Here is a 24,873-nt window from a genome sequence, read left to right on the forward strand (position 1 = left end):
TACCGTGGAAATATTAAACCGTTTCATTGGCGTAAACAAAACAAAACAATTTTAATTCAGTTCAAGCAAAGGAGTAGCTTTAATGCGCCGGTTTATAGTTTGAAAGCTCGGTGTCCACTTGGTGTGTCTAAAGACGCTGGGGGGTGAATAAGGCGACAGATAGCGGATGCCTGAAATCTGCGATTTTCGGAAGTGACGCGTCAGACCGGCTGTGAGAGACGTGTGAAGAGAGGGGGGAAAAAGCAAGCGCGACTCACAAAGCACCCAGACGCTTCAAATTAACCCACAGGTTACTTCAGGCTGCCAGGTAGGCGCTTTTTCTGCTTGCATATATCTTTAATCTCGATGATGTCAGGCCAGACAGGATTTGAGAGCGAATTTGTCTTGGCTAGTTAAATGAATTGAAGACGATTCTTGCTCGTAGCGCAGTTCAGCAGACACCGCAGCCTGGGCAATACAACGGGTAGTGACTAGCTACATAGAATAGAAATAATACGAACTGAAAATAACAAGCTGTATCGTTTTATAATCCTGCATTGCATAAAGACATGGAGAAAGTATTCGTTTTTATCCATAACGCAACTCCATAATAATAATGATGATGATGATGATGATGTTGATGATTATAATAATACCTAGCTGCTAACAGGCGAAATTCTCCGACTAGCCAGCAGTAAACGCGTTGCTAAGATACTGCTTGCATTGTACCAGAGGTTGTGCCAGCTAGCCGCTGAGCTAGCGTAGTTATCTAATGGTTGTTGTTTTCTTTTTTCTTTCTTTTTCAGCTAAGCTAACAGTGGCCTAATTTGTTTTCTTATTTACACATTGGCGCAGTTGAGTACATAGTCCCCCCTTCAGATTTTATGTGCAAAATAATGTCACTTATTAAAATGTTATTCAAATGAAATCACCAGCCAGCTTAGCTAACATGAGCTCTGTGATTGAAACTACGCATTGGTGAGAAATGCTAGCTCGCTAGCCGCAAAGATGGCGAACCAGCATGTACTGCACGGAGTTTGCGTTTGGCTAATTCAGTGAAGATAATAGAATAATAAAAACCAAACAGTCACGGTTGTTTCTGTCGTTAGGTAAATAATATAAACTATTAATCTAACTACATTTGTTGAAACTAGCTCTTGCTTTTTTTTTGGCCAAGTTAGCGTACACTGACTGGGATGTTTTGCGGGTGAAGCTTGCAAAGTCTCTTATTTAGTTTTACAGGCATTTCCAGATTAATTATGTAAGAAAGCTATACATTTTAAATATCCACTGATGGGAACTAACAACTAGAAGCGGGTGTTTTCGTGTGGCTGTCTTTAGCTATTAAGTCAGCGTTTTCTAACACTATTTTCAGTGTCTTTGCGTTTATACAGCTGTATATGAGTCATGAATCTTTGGCCTGGCAAGACGTCTTAATATGCCAACTTTCACATGCTTTTTTCTCCCCGTGATGCTACTTTTCTGTCTTTCATTCCGGAAACTCTGCATGCTTTTAAGCAATGTGGAACTTCGTGCCTATTTCTGAATGTACTGGGTTGTGATGCAGGAAGAGCGCGTAATGACGTGTGATTAGTGCTGCGTGTTGACTTGGCAGGCTCAGTGTAACCGGCTGAAGCAGACTTGCCAACTCTTTTCAGGGGAAAGTAGCTAATGCGTGCTGAAGTCGCCAGATGGCGTCATCAATACCATTTGCATATTAATGAAGTCGTCGGAAGAAGGAGGATTTTTCTGAAGACATACAGAAGAAAACCGAATTGGACGTAGTGTTCTCAGAATAGAAAACGGGTTATAATTTGCTTCTTATGAATTGTGGTCATGCCATCGCAGACTGTTCATGTATTTGGCAAAATTGGCAACACCGGGCTGCTGATTAGCTCCAGTGCCGCTGTGTTGGATAGGAAACCTTGGTAGATGTTCAGAAGTGAGCTGTTCAAGTGTATCCATGGTGCTCAAAGAGTCAATTTGTCCAAAAGTAAATTTTTTGACTCGAAGTAAAAGCCAACAACTGCGGGCTTTTTGGCTACGTCAACGTTGAACTATAGGGATCGGGAAAAACTGCATTTTTCATTTTAAAATGCCTTCCGTCTACACTGGCATTAAAATAAATAAATAAATTTCCATAAATTGTTTGTCCACACTGAAAACACTTACTTCCTGCATGCTCTGTATACTCTGCATGCGTTAAAAACACAAGACGCTTTGGTCCGTGTCATTTCCGTCAGGAGTTTATTTGAAAATGTAATCTAAAGGTTGTACTAAGTGACGTTAATCTCTCGACAGCACTATCATAATGAGTCTTTATTGGTCACATATACAGTAGAGCACAGTGAAATTGTTTTTTCTTCGCATACCCTAGCCTGTCAGGAAGCTGGAGTCAGAGCGCAGGGTCAGCCATGATACAGAGCCTTAACCGCTAAGCCACCACTGCCCCGTATTGGATAGCAGGCTCAACAACTGCGGTACATCGTCCACCATCTTGTTCCTTTTGAGTCGAAGGGGTCACATGACCAAAAAAATCCCACATCATTGTTTTTGAATATCTCCATTTTCTCAGTCCACACTACAACACGAAAACTGCATTTTCAAATTTATCCACTTAGGAGAGCGTTTGTTTTTTCCCCTTACGAAAAGCTCAGTTTTTGGACAGCAACGCAGCCTTTGTGTGGATTGAAGCCCAAAATGTAGAGAAAAAGATGCGTTTTTGTTTTTTTTTGAGAACAGCTCAGTTTTTGGACAAAAACGCGTGTCTGTCCGAACGCAAGGCCAAAACGTAGAGGAAAAGATGCGTTTTCAAATTTTTCCAGATTAACGTGAACGTAGCCTTTGAATGTCCCTGTTTGAATCCTCACACTGGCTTTTCATCAAAACCCGTGGACCTCTGATTGGCTATGGGAGAAAAAGATGGATATCTGTCTTTTATAGAAGAAGTGATTCCATTGCGGTGGTTCTTTCTCTGTCCATCAGTGGTGTTTTTCCTTGAATTTGAGAGTTCACTGTGGACTAAATTGTGGCGTCGAAAGGGAATCGCTATTAGTGACCTTTTTTTGCTGTTATCACTGGGTGTGTATGGAGATTCAGTCAGATATAAAGCTCACAGGGCAAACCCGAGATAATGCTTTTCCAGCAACGCTTAGCACAAGTCCTTTTAAAGTGTTTAATAATGAACAGAATGAAAACAAAGGGAGAAACAACGTCAGAAAGCTGAGAGTGAATTTTACAATGACTTCTCGGTGACGCATGACATCATAACGAGTTTATCAAGACTTTCACCCACAAGTGGCTTACGAGTTGCCATCGGCAGAACAACACTGCCATGAATAATTAAAGTTCTTGTATACTAATTAGTTAAACTGCCATTGACATGAGGGACATTGTATTGCAGCGTGGAGTGAACATTATTGATTTTCTCCCTCTTATAATGGTTAACCACATCAGTTTCTAAACTTTTTTTTTTTTTATAGCTAATCAAATGTTAAATTTATCCACAAAGCATTTCTCTATTACTAGAGACTCTGTCTGTCCAAAGGTAAACGGAAATGGTAACCTGCATACACGGTCCATTTTAGCTCCCAGGTGTTCACAGATCTGCCACATCATTGTGTGTGTGTGCGTGCGCACACCCTCACAGTCATCCAGGACTGCATTCCTCAAATCTGCCACTCTTCTTTCATGTTGCATTGGCCCAATTTCCGACAAACACCCCCCCCCCCTTTTTTTCTCCACCCTGCTCACCTTTTTTATTGCTCAGTTCATGTTTCCCACTATCTCAGCACTCGAAAGTCGTGACCCACATAGAAGCGGCCAAAGGGAACTTATGCAATTTGAATAGCTCTATTTTATCAAGGTAGGCCTGTGCATGTCTAATTTGGCGTTCACTATTTTGAGTATACAACACAGGCTTGATTTGCTTGTTCCTCCTTCTTGTTAAACAGCCGGTTCATTTTCCTGTTGGTTTAAATAAATATCAGTCTCTGACGTCACTCGTTCAGCCGAGTTCAGGTGTGTGACGTGCGTTTAGGTGTGGTGTGCCTTCTTCATGCCGGTGGCATGCTGCACAGAACACGCATAGAGCCGGGACTCAGGAGGGGTGTGTTTGAGTTTCTTTTCCCCTCGGCACCAGAGGAGAAACAGAAACTTAAGCTCGGCCGTGTTTTGGATCATAAAAGAGGCCGGTGCCTTGTTTCTGGCTGGTGTTTGTTTGCTTGCTTGGAGAGTGGGTGACGTGGGAGAACACACGCTTAAGAGCGCGTCTTGCTTTAAACCCGGAGCAGTAAAGCTGAAAGGAGTGCAGTGACAGCTCTCGACTCTGTAAAGCTCAGAAGTGAGGGGAATTGGCAGTTTTGCAGTGATCCTCATTTCCTTTTGTCATGAGGTATAGTCAAGCTCAAATAATTCTTCCTTATTTATAGGTTTAGTAGATGTCTAGAAATTGTTGGTTAATTGGCTTTTCCTTTCTTTCTTTAAAAAGAATGTTTGTGGTGTTCCACATTTCTGTTTGCTTTGTGTCCATTTACCTAAAGAAACCAAAGGAGCTCACGATTCAAAGGTGATGACGAGCCGGTTGTTCTTCTCCTTGTGTAATACTGAGTAACGTGTGTGCATGTGGATGTGTGCGAGACAGACAGTAATTCAACCAAATTGGATTTGCATCATGGTTATTTTGAGCAAATGAAAGAGGGGGATTTGTGAACACACTTTACTAGCTAGGCAAGTTCATGCTGAAATGTCCCTGTTTCTGAAACCCAGCTGTAGGATTTTCCTTAAACTGTCTTGCATATTGATCTGCATAAGTCATTTCAAAAGCACAGACTGGCTCAATGGTTTCTTTTATATGCCATGGACATAAAATACTCTTGGAATAAGGAACCAAGAGGAAGGCCATTTATTCCCTTTCCAGATTCCTATAGCAGTGTTTTTTTTTTTTTTTCCTTTTCTTTTTCTTCCTTTCCCTTTTTTATTTTTTTATTTATTTTTTTTTAAAGTGAGCGATGGGAGCAAGACGGAGTGAGCGTAAGCGTTTAGGAAATTACCATGTCCAAGTGTGGATGTGGAAGTTTGGCGTCCATGTCCTTACGTGACCCTGCGCTGACAGAGGCCTCATTTTGACACGCAAGCATTTGCAGAAGGGGTGAGAGGAAGAGAGGGAGAAAAGGAAATCGAGAGAGTGAGTGAGCGTGCACGAGCGCTAGACAGTGTTAGAAAGCACCGAGTGTAATAAAAAGAATTTTTTTGTTTTCAAAATGGGGGAAGAAACCTTAACCAAGCACAGAAAGAAAAACTGCATGCGTTCATAGCGTCTGTGTGCCGAGTATTTAATTGCATTCGACATGCTGACCTCATTTTGTGTTTCACAGAATACCAGAGGATTCTAAAGACTGAAGTCCACTTTAGCTGTTGGAGAATTGGATTATGGCGAAGAAGAACAGTCACAAGGGTAAGTCGTGTAACCACGATCATTCTGTGCAGTATGTTTCCACTGTACTTGGTTTTTGTGTACTCCATCCACAAAACCCTCCTAACCGAAGCTTTTTCTCTGAATTTGGTGTGTCCTTTATCTGTAGTGCAGTATTGGGCTATTAATAATCACAGGGCAGGAGGGAACTCTGTTGTGTGACTCTCCTAAAACTGAGGCATTTTTCACTCTTTGTCTGTAATGTCCAAGGGCATCCACATTCTTCTCTCTGTACAAACAACTTTGACATGGTGACTTTTACACGTCAGCACACTATTATCACATGGCCCTGACTGCCTTGATATGTGTTCCACTAGTTGTCTCTACAGAAACGATAAAGTTCATCTCTCACCTCCATTTAATAAGTGGCTATATATTGCTCATAATCCTTCAGCTGTAGAGCTAGTATGTTGGCAGAGGTTGGAGCTGGGACAATGCACCAAGATCGGCCCTTTTACTTGTGTAATTCTGTATACATTTAATTCAACAATTTGTAGGAAGTCCAATTTTTGATTTAGGCCAAATGTGCTATGCAATCAAAGTGTTCTCCAGAAAATGCGGAAATCTATACTGGACTACCTTCGAGACCCTATTTTACGACACTAACTGGACATGCTAGCGAACCTGGAAACGCATGCAGTGAATTGATGGTGGTAATAAAATGGGGGGCAGAACATATGAACTCCAAACCAAATGCTCAGAGGGCAGTAATTCCGCTTTTTTCCCCCTTTTCTCCATGATCTAAAGCATCCACTTGGTCTTCCAGTACTTGGTAGTATGGCTGAAGCATTAATCACCATTTAAAATATGACCTACATCACACCAAACAGAGTCCTGGCGTGTACTCTGTCTTGCACAGTGTAGTGTTTTTCAACACTTCAACTCTGGAAGGGCTCTTAATTAGTTGATTAGTTGAATCAGTGAAAACACTTGTATGTGCAGGACAAGTATGTACTCCAGAACCAGGAGTGGGAACGTGGGCTTTATATTATTACAGGTGTGGACAAATTATTAGCCTGGTTTTCTATTCACAGTTGTGTGGCGGACAGGTAGGATTAACAAACCGCAAAAGAATAAAAAAAAAAATAATATATATATATATATATATATATATATATATATATATATATATATATATATATATATATATATATATATATATATATATATATATAAAATATACACACACACACGCACCCACCCCTCATTGATTTACACAAGAATTTGGTATTTAGGCTTAAACGTTTAAGTCATGTTGTTCTTCATAAAGGTGCAACACACCTTGAAGCTTTAATTATAGAATGAGTTTCTCGTTCTATAATCCCACCACCTGCTGCACTACAAACACTGGCCAAAGTGCAGTCTGGTTGACGGTAGAGTTATTTTTGTAAGCCGGATTAATTTGCATGCAGAGATGACCGACAGTCTTTTCCCTGGCTAGCACATACTCTCTGGCTAGCGCATGCAATAACTTGGCATTTACTTAAAAAATTGAGAGAAAATAAGAGAAAATAAAGACTTTATTCAGACTCAAACTCTGGTTAATGACTTGCAAACTTTGTCAAGAGAACAGACATAATGTCTTCGTTAGAAAGGATCTTCGGAGGGGATTAGTCTGTATTCTGTCCTTTTAGTATGTATTAACACACTTGGCTAACTTTCTGTACATTACGTTACATTAGCTACCAGTTTGTAGTTGACCAAAACACAAGGCTGGGCAGCTTTTACTTGTCCATTGGGCTAGCTAATATAATCCATGATTTTTGCCTAGCCTTGTATTAACAGTGTTGTCTTATTGGAGGAATTCAACATAATTGCCATCAGTGTATGATCTACCAAACACCAACAGCATGTGCTGTAAATGGATGACCTTCACAACCACCACCCAGGTGATCTGGGCTGACTTTTGATCTGAGAGTCATTTAGATGATACATGGAAGCCATTTCTAATTTGAATTTATTGATGTATGTTCCCAAAAGACGGTGTTTTTCTGTCTCAGCTTACTTACTAAGCAGCACTGATTAACCTGAAGATTCGCTATCTAAATATCTCATTCTCCACATCATCAGGTGAAAGCATTGATCTTGTGGTTGCGAAGAGCGCCACCTTGTCTTTACGTATCAGAGATTCCTAAATGGCAACCCTCTACGGACACAATGAAACTTGAGTCGCCATTGGCTAGTAATTGTTTGTTTGTTTGTTTGTTTGTTTATTTTTACCTGCCAGACTTTTTACATGTGATGCATCACAATGCAACTGAAATAAATACATTAATTAAACAAACGTCCTTTATCTGTCTGAATTATTCTTAATGGTTGCATATGGATTTAATGCATATGCATTTCTTAGCAAATGGCTTTCTCTTGCCACTTGACTTCAGCCACCTCTCCACAGCTGATGATGGATCATACTGCTGAAGCTCTGAGCCTTCTGTTGAAATGAGGTTGAGGTCTGAAAGGTGTAAGGATGTGAGACTGCTACGGACATCTAATTTTATTCTCTTTTGGACATTGAAGGCACTTGCGCAGTTGGCAGAGCTGATTGGCAGAACAAGAAGAATCTGAACAAAGTGAAGAATGTTTTGCATCTCATCTCTGTAGGGTTGCTTCAGCAGCAGTGTCTGGTACAGGTCCAGGTAGGACTTGCCATGAAGATCATTAGACACTCGGCTTTTCAAGCATCTCCATTCCCTAGGGATTTCTTCAACTTGACCTCCAGATTGGTCAAGCTTCTCTTCTTTGCTTGAAGCCGTCACAATGTCATGACAAGCTGCATGCCGTTTGCTGTTTGAGTTCGCTGAGATTTTCACGTTTGAGACTGCGCGACCCTGATACAAAGTCCGTTTTACCGGCTAAGCTAGGTTTTCTTTTGCAGTACTTGCATATCACATCTTCCTCATCATACAAAAGCTAGTCAAAGTTCGACAGCCACTGAATCTGGAACTTTTGCTTTTCCATGACACATTTGACATGCTTGGCTGGGGTTCACCGGCGCGTTCAGTCTTCTGTCAGCACGGAACTGGACTCTTTAATTTTCTTGGTGCTTGAAAACGAAACATTCTAAAACGTTTTCTTCTCAGACTGAAATTTTCAGTTTTTGCATCCACAGTACAATAATGAAAGACGACCATTTGGATCTCGAGCGTCAATTCTCTTTGAGTAGCCTATCTCTTTTGCTCATATTGAGTGCACGTGTGTGAAAGCGACAGAGGGCGCTCTCAGTTAAGACGTGGTATGTAAAGCGGAGTGAGCAGGCATTGAAATTATATCTGCGCTAAACTTATTCTTTGCCTCTAACTCAATCACAGGTGAGTAAAATCGGAAAATTTACTAGCCATTGGCTAATTAAAGATATTTTTTTATTGCCTAGTGGGAAATTTAGTCGTATGTGCAAGTGATTTTACTCGCATTGTAGAAGATTGCACGTGTGGCACAGTGGCGTAGCATGTAGCTGCCTCACAGCTTCAGGGTCCCAGGTTCGAACCTGAACGCAGTATACTTTCTGAACAGTACTCGGTTCTCCCCACCTCCCAACCTCCTGATCAACCGTGACCTCGAATAGCATAAAGTGGATACTCGAAGATGAATAAATGAATTTGTTTTACATTTGTACACTGTACAATTTCCTAGTGTTTTTTCAGAACATCTTGAAACTCCATTCAACTCCATCTCAGCCTGGAATGTTAGCTCATTGAGGCAGCTTTCTCCCCCCCCCCCCCCTTTTTCTTCTTCTTTTTTTCTTTCTTTTTTGATCTACCATTTTTGTACTGCATTCCATTCAACTACGAATGCAGGAACATCAAACCCCTACTAGTAAAAGTGCAATGGAATACCACTCATTTCCTGATTTCCAAAATAGTAATCTCTGGTGAAATTCAACAGCCTGCTGAACTTGATCATATATTCTGTTATACTTGCTGTACTAGGAAACTCCTCTGTTGCTTTTAAAAGTACTCTTATGGCTTTTCAAGCTCAGCCATTTTCTTCGTTTATACATTCGAACTCTGAGCACAGGGGACGCTTTGTGATTAGAAGTCGGAAATATGAAGTAGGAACTTTCCACATGTGACTTTGTTTGGAATGGAGCATAAATCTACCATCTGTACCTGTGTGCACAGTATACTGTAGACACCCTCCCACCAAATGGTTACAGATGTTCATAGTTTCTCAGATCAGGATTTTTCCATTAATATAGATTTGGTTTTGTCCACCAGTATAGGTCTGCAGCTTAATTTGTGTTTCAGTGTACTAAACATCAGTAATGGCTTTCTTGAATAGAGATACTTTTGATTTCTTGAATTGAAATAGTCTTTAAACGTATCTCAACCGGAAGTAATGTTCTAGTTTTTGAAGTAATTTAAAGAAAATTGCATTCATCCAGAGCAACTTAACATTTATCTCCTTTATACATCTGAGCAGTTGATGGTTGCTCAGTGCCCCGCTCAGCTTGGCAGTGCTTGGATTTGATCTCACAACCATCAGATCAGTAGTCCAAGTTCTTAACCATTGAGCTACCACTGCGCCTATTTTAACAGCCACTATCTGACAGACACAAACAGAATTGATTAGGCTTTTTTACCAATTTCATTACAACATTCAGCAGTCAACTTGATCATTCGTCTGTGTGATGAAATCACACTTGGCTAACAAGCTTATCTTTAGGCAGACTTTTTATTTATTTATTTTTAAAGCTTTAGCGTTTGTTGAACTGGATCCTTACCCAATATGATGTTTGCAGGAAGATAACCTAGATAAGATTAAAATATAAATAAAACCATTCCCAAATCAATTTTGTGTATAAAAATCTAGGTTAGTATTTTTATATATAATATAAAAATTGAAGAGTCAGAGGCAGAAAAAGTCAAATTTGGCCACTTTGTCACTTTTGGCGGTTTTCCAGAAGTCACCCATGCTGACATTTTATGGGGTTTTTCTAAATCACCACATTTGTTTACTAAAATTGTGAGAAATGATTGTCTTCCCTTTCAGTGTGAGGGTGACCAGTTTTAAATGCATTTACTAATTAAATGGTGAAGGATCTGTGATTATATAGTGCCTTTTAACCTTAGCGCTTCTACAAAGCCCTTTACACGGTTTCTCATTCACCTATTCACACACACTTGCACACCAATGGCAGCAGTGCAAGGCTAGCCTGCCATCGGGAGGAACTTGGGGATCAGTGTCTTGCCCAAGGACACTTCGGCACGTGGGCCAGGAATCGAATCGCAAACCCTACAACACACATTAGCACCTGAGCCATTTCACTGAAATTTATGGCTAACACTGCAGAGGAAACAGTGCAGAAAATTGTGGGATTTTAACACTCAAACGGAAAAGTTTCTAGGTGAGTATATAGGTGAAGCTGTAATTCCATGATGTTTTTTTGTGACCCCTACTATATTGTTTGTCTGAGGTTCTAGCACTTGACTGCTATAGCACGTGACTGCTTTAGCCAGTTCTCATTTTGTTTAGCAAATTGTATTTAAATGCCTCCAGACTGGAGTTATGAGGTGCACTGCAAGGCCACTACTACTAGCTTTTGTTACTCACTTCCTAAAAGATTGCAGTGCTCAGGCCACTTTGCTTTGTGTGGAAGGGAAAGCAGTGTTCAAAAGACCACACACTGTAACCTCTTGTAGCAAAATAACTAGTGCGAATGCTCTTTGCCCAGCTGAGTGCTGACGTGCCTCCTCATAACAGCCTGGCAGGTTATGACTGTAACTAGGTGTGCTTCTTATCGCTCTCTTTTACACAGTAAGCATTCTAAAGGTTTATAGTGCTTCAAGTTTCCTTTTCCCCATAAACATAATGCAAATTAGTAGCTATAGAACAGCTGTACAACTTTTTAGGCGTCTTTTACAGCCAGAGTGGCTTGTGTGCCTGGGATAAATTAAGATGTACTACTGAAGTGCTGTGTTTAAAAGAAAAAAAGTGTAACCAAATTCTCAGTGGCTCATTAGCTGTTAAACAAAAAAGAAGTGATGGTTGGTTAGTGGTGTCTAGTCACATATAAAATACTTTAAATATGTATGTGCAAGTTGCTGACAAATATCACAAAAGGCAGTATGGTAAAGTATAAAAATACGAAACATATGGCCACATTAGAAAGCTTAATGTAGGGAGAAAATGCCCAGAAATAGCTGATCTCGGTACAGGCAAGGAACAGTTATTGGAGAATAACAGTTATTAACTAATAACAAAGCTTATCCTGTACATTTAGGCAGAATCCATCATAGACTGTGAAATAACAAAGAATTCTAATTAATGAGGCTAAACATATGCCTGGATATCTGACTGTCATGCTGTGTACCATTTAACCTAAAGATAGATCTCAAGAAGCATAAAGTACATCCTAACTACGTTCTACACCATTCTGGTAAAGTCTGCAAACTGAAATACCTCCCCACACAGCACATGACATGAGGACAAAAAAATTGAAGCTGTTCTTGCTTAATCTTGTCCTGGATCGTGTCGAGGCAGGGCCTGCTGAATCTTAATATTAAACCGCACCAATATGCACTTCGGGTTTTTTCCTGAATCCAAGCGTTGGCCAGTGAGTTGCTGACCTTTTGTTCAAACACAACATGCTGCATTAGAAATAGTTAGAAGAGGATGACTCTTGTATCATGTACATGTTTATTTCCTTTAGTCTGTATTAATGCACTTGACTAACAAACTAAATCAGCAAATCATTCACCTCAGGTAAATCTGCAACACTTCTTACCTACTTTTGACTTTCATTCTTTTTTTCAGGGGGTGTAATTTTAATTTGGGGAAACTTTCAAAGTTTATCTGTACTTCAGGAGTAAACTGAAATGAATACTCATGCAGAAATTTGCTCTACTCTTGTATTTCAGTCTTTTCATGAGCAACTGTTGCATTACTAGAAAAGCACTTAGATTACAGTATCTGTAATTGTTCTTATCTCATTTGTTGTTTTGGGGAAAAAAGTTAGCTTAAATATCTTCTAACCATAAACCCGGTGGATTTATTACGGCTTGTATTTAGGATCAATCTGCATCCACTACTGTATGTGATACGGTGCTGGCTCTGTGTGGGGAAATGGTGAAAAAGCAAGCTAAAGGGAGGGAGAGGTGGGGCGGAGGGAAAAAAAGGGGCGGCAGGAGGTTTAGGCTGGGATGGGACTGAGTTTTGGGATCTGTGTGTCTTTTGATTTTGAAATTGTCTGTGGATTACTGTGGGTAAGTATAGGCTGTGCATGGGTCTTCATGTCTTATCAGTCTGCCTGCTTGCTTTTCTGCTTTGAAAGAAAATTTGATTTTCTTTGACTAAAAAAGTGCCACGTTTTAGAAACGTGGGACTAACGGTACCATTTAGCAGTTTAGGGTCATTGTCAGCTCATGTAAAAGACTTCAAATTTAGTGTGTTATTTTAAACGAAGCTGCTGAAACCTTTTTTTATAATGGTCTCTGTCCCATTCTTTTTCTCCCGTTTTCTTTCCCATCTCCCTGGGCTGTGCTTCTGACCTACATATTTTGAGGAAAATCCCCCTTTCCCACTTCCTTCTGCCAAGTCATGTGGAATCCTGAGGCTGCATACGCTACAGCTCAGACTGAACTATTAACTCCATGCTTTCCTTTTGTTTTGTGTATTTTAATAGATACGTCAGGGGTGGAGTTTGACACACACTCCAAAATGGTCATGTCCCAAGGAGGAACGTTTGAAAGGATGAAAGAAAAGGTAATGCATAATTTCCTCTTCTCTTATCCTGTCCTGGAATGGGAGACCTGAAAAGTGGCATTCCTGACACCCATAATAAGGACAGGGTCATTGACTTTTAAGCATTTTTGTGTTCCTCTCCGTGTATTTGCACGGCTGCGGTGTAGTCTTTCTGCTGCTTTTCTCCTTGTGCCCCACTAGTTTTCAGGGCCATTACTGTATTGTCTAGGGAGTGGCCTTCTAAACATAATGATACATTTAAAAACATGGAAGACTCAGACTAAAAGTAATAAAATAAATAAGAATCATATGTCATTAACTTCCTGAATTGTTACAGATGTTGTTAAATATTTATAGTTTCTAGTACATTGTATATTGAAGTTCAATGCACAATGTTATTCAGTACTGTGTAATGTAATTAGAGGTGTGAGACATTTTGTGGAAGTGCACTGAGGAGTATTATTTCCTGAATGAAATAACACAAGGAATTGCATGTTAGTAAAAAGGCATTCAGGCATTTCCTTGTAGTAAAATTAGAACTTTACTGACGTTTGTCACGTGGACATGTATACACCAGAACTGGAAAAACATATAATTGTTGATATGGACATGTACACCAAAACTGACATGGCTTTCAAAATATAGGACTAAATTTATTATTTTCAGGTTTGTGTTTTCTGTGTAATACATTGTGATGACTAGTATTATACCACAGCTCTGTTAACTTCTTGAATCTGACTGGTTAGAATGTGTGGATTAAATTTTTATAACCGCAGCTCCGATCGTGATTTTGGCTGTAATTAAAAACTCAGGTTTATATTAGTGCACTCCTTGTAATACATTGTAGTTTCTATGGTAATAGCTTGTTCAAATGGAATTTTTTGGCAGATGCTCCACATACTCTTATGGTTGTAATACATGGGTTAAAAACACATAGAAAAACATATTGTTGATATGGACATGTATACACCAGAACTGACATGCCTTCCAAAATGTAGGACTAAAATTATTACTTTCATGTTTTTGCTTTCTGTGGTTTATTGCTACACACACTGACCACCTTCATTCTGTTTCTCATTTGTCTCGTTTCCTACTAGATCCATGCAGTTAGAGCAGTGGTTCCTAACAAGAGCAATAATGAGATCGCCCTGGTCTTGCAGCACTTTGAGAACAGCGTGGATCGGGCCGTGCAGGCCTTTGTCGAAGGTACGGCTCATTTAACAGCACAGCTTATGTATGTGTATATAACGTTCACGGCATGGACTGATGCAGGATTAGTTGCACACGTTGGTGATGCCGTGAAAGGTAAAACCGATCCTTGATTCAAGTTGGCTGGCATTAGTGTCAGTTTGCTTGCGTGCACACAGTCGTATGCAGGCAGAATGTGCTTCAGGAATTTTGACAGTAGTGTTGCTTATAACAAGACGTCACAGGTTTAATCTTTCAGTACGTCCAACACGCCCAAACCAGCTATCGTAAAGCTTCATAATAAGCTAATGAAATGGATTGGGAATGTAGGAAGCAGGGAAATCTTCAACGAAGTTGGTAAAATTAGCTTTTTAAAATTGTCAGAATATTAGAGTATGTCCGATACACATTCAGATTTAATTCACTGATCGGTAAAAGCAGGATCACAGCTCTTCTGAGTAGCCCACAAGCTGAACTATTGTGGAACAACTATATGGAATGTATTCAGCTGCTATTGGTTACTATTGTGCTTCATGTAACATGATTTTCATCTCCAGTTGACCATGTCATACGTCATGTTGTTTTTCTTCTTCTTTTTCTACCCTCAGGCAGTGCAGTAGAGATTCTGAAGGAATGGAATGTCACGGGTAAAAAGAAGGTGTGCCTGCATGTCATGACGCAGAGCGAATGTCTGCGTCACAGCTTTGCTCTAAATTTAGCACTAAAGAAAGTGGTTTGGTAGCTCTAGAGTTTTTTATAGTTTTTTTTTTTTTTTTTTTGGTATTGTAATGAATAATAAATATTGGCAGAAGGTTGCATATCTTATTTCTTTCTTTGTTAATCATGTATGTTAATAAGTTTGTTAATTAATCCATATGTGACTTAACAGCCCAAGAAGAAAAAGAAGCCCAAACCCCAGCCGGAAGCTCCGGTAGATCCTGCCCCTTCTGAAACCGCCTCGTCCCCAGTGACGGAGTGTGCAGGTGCTGTTAACGGTTTCCATGCCAATGGTTCAGCTGGTGCCGATGGTGAGTCTCTGGACTCGTTGAGCGAACAGCTGGACTCTGCCTCGTTGGACGCAGCCGAGCTTGAGTTGGAACCTGCTATGCCTGAGCTCTCAGTCACAAGTAGGCATGATGTCCACCAATAAAAACCCTTGTTCCTCCTACAGTAGGCGGGCTGTACAGTATAGCAGTAATACATTGTGATGACCAGTATTATACCACAGCTCTGCTAAATTCTTGAATCTGATTGGTTAGAACGTGTGGATTAATTTTTTATAACAGCAGCTCTGATAGTGATTTTGGCTGTAATTAAAAACACAGGTTTATATTCATGCACTCCTTCTAATACATTGCCATTTCTATGGTAATAGCTCATTCAAATGGAATTTGATAGTAGATGCTCCACATTAATGGTAGTAATAAATGGGTTAAAAACATGTAGAAAAACGTATAATTGTTGATATGGTGACGCTTTCTGTATTGAAGTGTTTGTTTAACATTTATGGAAGGAGTCTCCAGTGTCAGTGCTTTGTATGAGTCAGCAAGTGTTCCACCATGTCTTCAGGACAGTGGACTTTGAGCGTTTCAAGTTTTTCAATAACTTGACAAGCTGCTTTTTAAAAAAAAAAAAAAAAATAATAATAATTATCTTTAAGAAAGGGGAAAAAAAAACCTATTATGAGGTAAGTAATAACAGGAACTAATTTGTCTCATGGATGTTCATCAACATTGTATGTGTAAACGGATAAATTTTGACTTATTGTTCATAAACTTAAAATTGTAGTTGGCCTTGGTATAAGAGGAGTAAAACACTTTGGAATTTGCTGTTACATTTGCAGTCAAAATGATTCAACCCCCACTGCAAATCTGGTTTATTGTCAAAATTTACAGACTTTCAGCTGTTTGCAATGAACAAATCAAACAAAAGCAGTTGAAATAATTCAACACAACGAATGCTTCAAGTGGTTTCCTCAAATGCAACTGAAAATGCAACTTATAATGACTTATTCAACCCCCTGAATAGAATCCCTCACAACAGCACAAATATGCAAAACAGGTGTTGTCTCAAGCACACCGGAAGCAATTAATCAGGGGCTTCATTAGTTGCACCAGGTGTGCTTGAGCTGGAACACATGAAATACCTGAACTGGCTAGGGGTGGAAAATATATGAAATACCTGGAGGGGGCAGAAAAGGAAGCTATCAACTGCAGCCAGATTTCTGAGAAGGCAGGTTGTGAAAAACCCTTGAGTGACTGCAAAATAAATGCAGCGAGACTTGGTGGCAACAGGCACTGAGGTTTCAGTGAGCACAGTAAGGAGTGTTCTAAATGCAGAAGATTTCAATGCCAGAACTTCAAGATGTACACCGCTACTGACCCAAAAGCAGAAGAAAAGTCTGCTCAAAATCATATAAATAAGCCACAGAAGTTTAGGGATTCTGTTCTGTGGAGCGATGAAACAAAACTGGAACTTTTCAGCATGATGGAGTTGCTGAGACAGTTTCAAATTTTCATGCACCATAATGAAAACCGAAACCGCACTGCGCTGAAACTGAAAAAGAAAAAAGTGCATATACCCTGCCTGGGCACTATTTAAGAAACAGGTGTATCCTTTCTTGATTTGTTTGAGTATCTTCCTTGTTTATTTGCTTATCACACAGGAGCAGAAGCAGAATCTCAAAAGAGCTTAGCGGCAGCCCCAAGTCCATCTCCCCAGCAAAGTACCAATTATGGAGCTCGACAGAACCAACACAGTTCTCGAGGCAACAAGTTCCGCCCAAGGCCTTCTACCGGCCCTCACAATGCAGTTCTGGCTCCTCCTCTTCTGCCCGATGACTGCCAACAAAGTTCATCTGCAGCCAAAAAGATTGGTAAGAGTTCTGCCATACTGAAGGCTGGCATATTGAGTGAGATTTGAGAGATATCTCACCCTAGTTTGTGTCCCATTTCGAGACTGAAAGAAAAGCAGTCAAATGGAGTTTGACAATAAAAGAACATTCTTCCCTGGAAGATCTATAAAGAAATGTTGGTAGCTTTTTATCCTGGTAGCAGTTTATAGTTGGCTGTAAATAAGAAACAGAGTCAAAATGTCAACTTTCTTGTTTAGTTCAAGCAAAGAGGCACAAGTAGATTTTAAAACCTGTATTGCTTATATGCAACATTCTCAGCCAATAGTATAGTGCATATAGAAAGTATTCACGGCGCTTCACTTTTTACACATTTTGTTATGTTACAGCCTTATTCCAAAATGGATTAAATTCATTATTTTCCTCAAAATTCTACAAACAATACCCCATAATGACAACGTGAAAGAATTTTGTTTGAAATCTTTGCAAATTTTTTTTTTTTTTTTAAAAAGCACATGTACATAATTATTTGTACTTCAGCCTTTGCCATGACACTCAAAATTGAGCTCAGGTGCATCCTGTTTCCACTGATCATCCTTGAGATGTTTCTACAACTCGATTGGAGTCCACCTGTGGTAAATTCAGTTGATTGGACATGATTTGGAAAGGCACACACCTGTGTATATATGTTCCCACAGTTAATGCATGTCAAAGCACAAACCAAGCCATGAAGTCCAAGGAATTGTCTGTAGACCTCCAAGACAGGATTGTATCGAGGCACAGATCTGGGGAAGGGTACAGAAACATTTCTGCAGCAGTGAAGGTCCCAATGAGCACAGTGGCCTCCATCATCCGTAAATGGAAGAAGTCTGGAACCAGCAGGACTCTTCCTAGAACTGGCCGCCCGCCAAACTGAGCGATTGGGGAGAAGGGCCTTAGTCAGGGACGTGACCAGAAACCCGATGGTCACTCTGATGGAGCTTTGCGTGTCTCTGTGGAGAGAGGAGAACCTTCCAGAAGAACAACCATCTCTGTAGCACTCCACCAATCAGGCCTATATGGTAGAGTGGCCAGACAGAAGCCACTCCTCAGTAAAAGGCACATGACAGCCCGCCTGGAGTTTGCCAAAAGGCACCTGGAGGACTCTCAGCCCATGAGAAACAAAATTCTCTGGTCTGATGAAACAGAGATTGAACTCTTTGGCCTGAATGGCAAGCGTCCTGTCTGGAGGAAACCAGGCACCACTCATCACCTGGCCAATACCATCCCTACAGTGAAGCATGCTGGTGGCATCATGCTGTGGGGATGTTTTTCAGCGGCAGGAACTGGGAGACTAGTCAGGATTGAGGGAAAGATGAATGTAGCAATGTACAGAGACATCGTTGATGAAAACGTGCTCCAGAGCACTCTGGACCTCAGACTGGGGTGAAGGTTCATCTTCCAACAGGACAACGACCCTAAGCACACAGCCAAGATAACGAAGGAGTGGCTACAGGACAACTCTGTGAATGTCCTTGAGTGGCCCAGCCAGAGCCCAGACTTGAACCCGATTGAACATCTCTGGAGAGATCTGAAAATGGCTGTGCACCGATGCTCCCCATCCAACCTGATGGAGCTTGAGAATGAATGAAAGTAGAATGGGAGAAAGACTTGAGGCTGTAATTGGTGCCAAAGGTGCTTCAACAAAGGCTGTGAATACTTATGTACATGTGCTTTTTTATTTTTAATGAATTTGCAAAGATTTCAAACAAACTTCTTTCACGTTGTCGTTATGGGGTATTGTTTGTAGAATTTTGAGGAAAATAATGAACTTAATCCATTTTGGAATAAGGGTGTAACACAACAAAATGTGTAAAGGGAAGTGCTGTGAATACTTTCCGGATGCGCTGTATGTACGTCTATTCACAAGGGTAGATGCCTAAAATTTTATCCAGTCAGCATAATGACTAAGCAGTTAATAGTTTGTGTGCCAGAGCTGAAAGAGCAAATAATAAACTGCACAGCAGCTATAAAACACAGACTTTAAGGAAACAAGGTGTTGAGCAACCAGAACTGAGAAAGGTAAAGCAAAGTCAAGTGTTTGCATAATTTCAGTTCTATTAATAGAATAGTATGTTTGCTTGAGGTTGATCTGCTTCTGGTAACTTTTGTGCATGGCACACTGCAGCACTCTCAGTGGTGCATTGAACTCACTCAGTCGTTCCGATAGCAAATTATACCGTTTGAGTTCTCTGAATGCTGATGCCTTTATGTTTGATGTCCCCGTTATCACGGTCCTTTTATGTTTAATTCACTTGTTCAGCCATTGATGCTGTTTGTGAACTTAAAATTGATTTCCAGACACTTTGTTTTTTTTTTTGTTTGTTTGTTTTTTTTTTAAACTTTTTTTTTTCCTCCTCAAAAGATGGTGAAAATTTTTAAGCTCAGTGAGACCCCAGAAAATTGGTGTTTTTTCAGTTACTCTTTCAAACACACAAACCACCACTTTAAATTTATCCTGTCTGAAATATCAGATTGGCAGACATGGAGAAGCATGAGGCTTGGGTAGTTTAAGCATGCCAGAAAGGCTTACTATAGGAATGAAATGGATGTATGTTTGATTTTCAACAAGCCTTACATTCCTAAAGTGTCGTTGTCGCCCAAATTATATTGCACTTAAATCTTTCTCTTTTCTTAGTGTCAGTCCAGAGGCAAGGTATTTAAAGAGCAACTCTAGTAAGGGTGTAACTATATGTCTGCAATACTCTACACACAAAATACCTCAATCCCTGGGCTGTTCTCAACTCCGTTACCTGTTGTCTTTCTCACGTGTAAGTTTTCGCTCTGCTTGTATTTCTAGTAAGGCGATGGAGCGATGTACCAGTGAGGGTAAATAACCAGTGCCACATGTGAAAGTGTGTATGTACACATGGCTATTTTCTAAAGCTTTCATAACCCTTATTTAATATTCTGCATTGGGACTGCGTGTTTGTAACCCTCTGACGGTCCAGAACAGACAATTTGCTTGATTTCCTCATAGTGAGAAAATGCTGAAATGAAGCGCCACGCTCCAGCGATTGAATAAGTAATGGGAAAAGGCTAAACTGCCAAGTAAATACAGTTTTGTATTTACTTTGTGTTTTGTTCCTTACTCAGTGCTGAAGGATGATGGTTCTGGAAAACAAAGTAAATTCAAAACATGTGAAAGTGAAACGAACAAATAAGCAGCCTTAAGGAGTTCAGAAACCAAGACCGTATAAAGTTATGTATTCAGAGAAATACACTAGTTGCCTTTGTCTCTACTGAGGTAGAAACCAGATTTAACCAAAAAAAGTTTTCTTCGGTTTCTCATTTAGAACCTTCTGGTAAATCTCCCACCACTACCTGGCCTCTAACACTATATTATTACAGAGGTCTGAGTTTCTGTAACCTTGCTAGTTGGTAGACGACCAGGTTTATGTCAGATCGATAGGCCCAAAGGTGCATGTGATGTGCGTCACTGGGTTTTGTGTAAAATATGCTTGTACTAGAGCATTTATTTAAAAGTCAAAATAAGCAACAGTACAGTTTGTTACTTTTTTTTTTTTTAAATGAAATTTGTTAGGGTTGCTCTTTAATTCTAATTCCCTCCTCCGCAGAGCATTCGCTCTCTCTTGCTCTCTCTCTGTCTCTGTCCTTGTACATGTCTGTTTTTGCACCCTGTTTCCCCTGTTCTTGTAAATTGTGAGATATTTACTTTATTACTCAATTTTGATCAAACAAAAGCAGTGTAAATTTAGGTTGTTGCACTAGTTACATGGGATTAAACTTGTTCCCATTCTTCAAATACACTGGTCACAGAAGTGAGGTTACTTAAGGGGTGTGTATGTGTGTTTACAGATTTGTAGCAGGCATCAAGTTAAAGGTTGTGATGCTGAGAGACCAGGTGTTGGTGTGCTTCTGTTATTCACCTCACACTTCAGCCAAGAGACCGTAATGCTCTCACGAGTATCAGAGCGAGTGAGGGAGAGGATAAATATACTGAGCTCCAACAAGTCTCAGGAAGGACTAGAGATGAAGGCAGGCTTTCGTTTAGCATCTACATAGTTTGTCAACACACAGACCCACCGGCACATTGGCCAAGGGATCTGTGTGTCCCAACAGGGACTTGAATGTCTCTGATGGTTTCTGTCTCTCTAACTCTGGCTAGATCTGTATACTTTTACTTGTGGCCTATTGTATGGGGCTAATTTGAGTCCCTGCCTGACAAAGTAAACAGACCTGATTTCCATGTGGGCCTGGGTATCCTTGTGGACCTGCCATGTTGTTCCCTCCCCTGCCTTTCACTCAGTCTTTTATTAAGCAGTGTGTTACTGTTGCTATATTCAGTTGCAATCAAAATTATTCAACCCCCATTGCAAATCAGGTTTATTATGAAAATATACAGACTTTCAGCTGTTTGCAATGAACAAATCAAACAAAAGCAATTGACACAACAAATGCTTCGTGTCCCCAACCCCCCCAAATCAACTGAAAATGCAACTTATAATGATTTCTCAAAATTATTCAACCTCTTCATGGCAAGCATCTGTAGTATTTAGTAGAGCACTCTTGTGGTGTTATGACCTGCTGCAAACGAGATGCATAGCCAGACACCAGCTTCTGGCAACGTTCCTGAGGAATATTAGCCCATTCCTCATGAGCAATGGCCTCCAGTTCAGTAATATTCTTGGGTTTGTGTGCTGCAACCGCCTTCTTCAAATCCCACCAGAGATTTTCTATGGGGTTCAAGTCAGTTGACTGGAAGTAGGGCAGAGCGATAAAACGGTATCGGTATTTATCAACGGTAAACCTTTATCGGTAACGATAGAAAAAATGTTCAGTATAGCGCTTGATAAAATGTAAACATGATTTTGATTGTGAATTAAAAAAAAAAAGGACGTCAGCTCGCCAATGTGACACTTTTTTTTTTTTTTTTTTTTTTTTTTGGTTTCTTTTTGTCTGACCAACATCAGAACACCATTGTGTGTAAGCTTTGCCAAAAAAAAGTAGTTTAAAAAAAAAAAAAAAGTAGTGCAGAAGTTTTATACGAGGCTAAGCTAACTATGCTAACAGGCTGAGCACAAACCAGAGCACCAGGAGTCACATTCTCCAGTATAATGCGATATTTGCCTTGATTGTTCTACGTTTCCACTTTTACATTGCACACATTTTGTAACATTTTATTTGTTCAAGTTCAAGAGTTTCTTTAACACTTGTTTATTTAATGGTAATTTTTTTTTTATAATAGTGGTTAAATTCAAACCTTTTTTTTCTACTGGTCTTTGTTTAAAAAAAAAAGTAAACAAAGTACTCTCGGTGTGGTGTTCTTGATAAAATGGCAATCGAGTGTATGTGTAGTACGTGATTAGATATGAATTACTATTCAGGTATGTCACACAAGGTACATCAGTGTTTGTGCGTAAACATTGATAACTATTCACGTCATTCATATGAGGTACATCAGTGTTCTAACATCTGTCTTGTTCTGTGTTTTTCTCTTGCTTTCTGTCTCAGCATCGAACATTGACCGCTCAGTGAAGGATCTCCAGCGGTGTACGGCATCTCTGACACGATATAGAGTGGTAGTGAAGGAGGAGATGGATTCGTCTATCAAGAGGATGAAGCAGACCTTTGCTGAGCTACAGAGCTGGTAAGTTTCTGTCCTGCACACATCCACAAAAGAGCTCTATTGGCATGATCAGGATTCCGTCATGTTCTGAAGAACTGTACTGAAGTTGCGTTTACAAGGCTTTATATGTTGCTCGGCCTTTTTGCGGTCAAGGTTTCAATGAAAATGAACACTTTTTTTTTTTTTTTTTTTTTTTTTTTTTTAAATACACAACCTGTTTGTTTGTGGGATGGCAGGTTAATCATTTGTAAGCAAGAACATCAATAACGAACGATCCATTAAAGAGTAAGCCCAGAGCGATCGGCTTCTGCTTTTCTCCTTCTTAAATGCAGAATGTTATTGATGCTGATTCTGCAGAAGAATTTTATATATGCAATAATATATCTTTGACTGTTGCTCTCACCCCCCTTCCCCCATTAATGATTAGTGAAATTGTCTGTTAGTGGTATTGTCTGCTCTTACTGCAAAAATATATAACTTGCATCTACATTTTAATTTAATAGTAAACTTAACAGCCATTTTTTTTTTTTTTTTTTTTTTTTTTTTAAATACACAACCTGTTTGTTTGTGGGATGGCAGGTTAATCATTTGTAAGCAAGAACATCAATAACGAACGATCCATTAAAGAGTAAGCCCAGAGCGATCGGCTTCTGCTTTTCTCCTTCTTAAATGCAGAATGTTATTGATGCTGATTCTGCAGAAGAATTTTATATATGCAATAATATATCTTTGACTGTTGCTCTCACCCCCCTTCCCCCATTAATGATTAGTGAAATTGTCTGTTAGTGGTATTGTCTGCTCTTACTGCAAAAATATATAACTTGCATCTACATTTTAATTTAATAGTAAACTTAACAGCCATATTTATGCACTGTATTGCTTTTTGAGCTTAATTGGCTGTACTCTGCAGTCTCCTGATAGCATAACATACAGTATACATGTTGTGCAAGACACAGTAATGAACAGTCAGCTTTTTCTCTGAACCTGAAGACTAATATTGACAATAGTGGCACTGTTAAACATTGCTTTATCTTGTTCCTGGCCTTCTTGTTCAGGGGTGTCCAATCTGAACTGCAAAGGGCCAGTGTGGGTGCAGCTTTTCATTCTAATCTAGCAGGAGCCACATCTGATTCCACCTGTTTAATCAATTGAGCTTAGCTTTCTATAGACTGAGGTGTGGCTTCTGCTTGGTTGGAATGAAAACCTGCACCCACACCGGCCCTTTCTGGATAGGATCGGACATCACTGTTCTAGTTGCAGTCAGGCCTGTAAGGTAGGGCTGTCCAGTCTTAATCGGAAAGGGCCGGTGTGGGTGCAGGTTTTCATTCCAACCAAGCAGAAGCCACACCTGAGTCTATAGAAAGCTAAGCTCAATTGATTAAACAGGTGGAATCAGGTTTGGAATCAGGTGTGGCTCCTGCTGGATTAGAATGAAAAGCTGCACCCACACTGGCCCTTTGCTTTTTTTTATAAGTGGTTACGCATCGTAATATAAAAAGTGTACAATTGGTATGTTAATGCTGTTTTATATTTAAACCCCTGCAAGCGAAGGACAAGCAGATCAAAATATTTAAGCATTTAGGAAACTGTTGAAATGCTAGGTTACATCACAGGTCATAAAGTGTATCCCCACAAATGAGTACAAGTACTTTGATAACGTCCTTATGGGATCCCTCTTCATTGTAATCTGTGCTGAACGACATACAGAGACTATTGATGTTATCCGGTTAACTTTATAAGCTTTGAAGGAAACATTTATCTTGGATTTAACTTAAGAGTGGAACTAATGATCGCACTAATGATCTAGAATCAGTTACCACCTCGAACGTTTTCCTTCCATTGCGTATAATGGTGAAAAATTGCAGCACTGTTTTCTCTTTCTCCGTCATAGTCTTATGGATCGAGAGGTGGCTCTGTTGGCTGAGATGGATAAAGTCAAAGCAGAAGCCAGTGAGTATTTATCTTGTTCTCTTTTTTTTTGGCTTGTCTTATTAGTGCTTATGTGCTAAGAAGAAAATTCTTGGCTTAAACTGAAATTCAGAACTCTCTGGTTGGAAATCGAAGCGGCGGTAT

The 24,873-nt window shown here is 39.9% G+C and overlaps 1 protein-coding gene across 3 annotated transcripts in view; it reads left to right on the forward strand.

Moving 5' to 3' along the window:
* Positions 1-152: 152 nt before the first annotated feature.
* The window catches only part of spats2 (spermatogenesis associated serine rich 2), a 33,331-nt gene continuing 8,610 nt past the window's right edge, over positions 153-24,873 (forward strand). Inside the window, exons 1-9 of one of the 3 annotated variants that reach the window (XM_017468395.3) lie at positions 153-307; positions 5,355-5,434; positions 13,074-13,153; positions 14,230-14,338; positions 14,929-14,978; positions 15,210-15,447; positions 16,986-17,195; positions 22,686-22,821; positions 24,692-24,750. In XM_017468395.3, the coding sequence (XP_017323884.1) occupies positions 5,410-5,434; positions 13,074-13,153; positions 14,230-14,338; positions 14,929-14,978; positions 15,210-15,447; positions 16,986-17,195; positions 22,686-22,821; positions 24,692-24,750 (907 nt within the window). In that variant the 5' untranslated portion in view covers positions 153-307; positions 5,355-5,409. Of the gene's footprint in view, positions 308-4,061; positions 4,373-5,354; positions 5,435-12,599; positions 12,655-13,073; positions 13,154-14,229; positions 14,339-14,928; positions 14,979-15,209; positions 15,448-16,985; positions 17,196-22,685; positions 22,822-24,691; positions 24,751-24,873 lie in introns of those variants that run through there. The other 2 variants (XM_017468396.3, XM_017468399.3) reach the window with 2 other exon arrangements.

The sequence above is a fragment of the Ictalurus punctatus genome, chromosome 5, assembly GCF_001660625.3.
Source record: "Ictalurus punctatus breed USDA103 chromosome 5, Coco_2.0, whole genome shotgun sequence".
In the NCBI taxonomy this organism is placed as follows: Eukaryota; Metazoa; Chordata; class Actinopteri; order Siluriformes; family Ictaluridae; genus Ictalurus; species Ictalurus punctatus.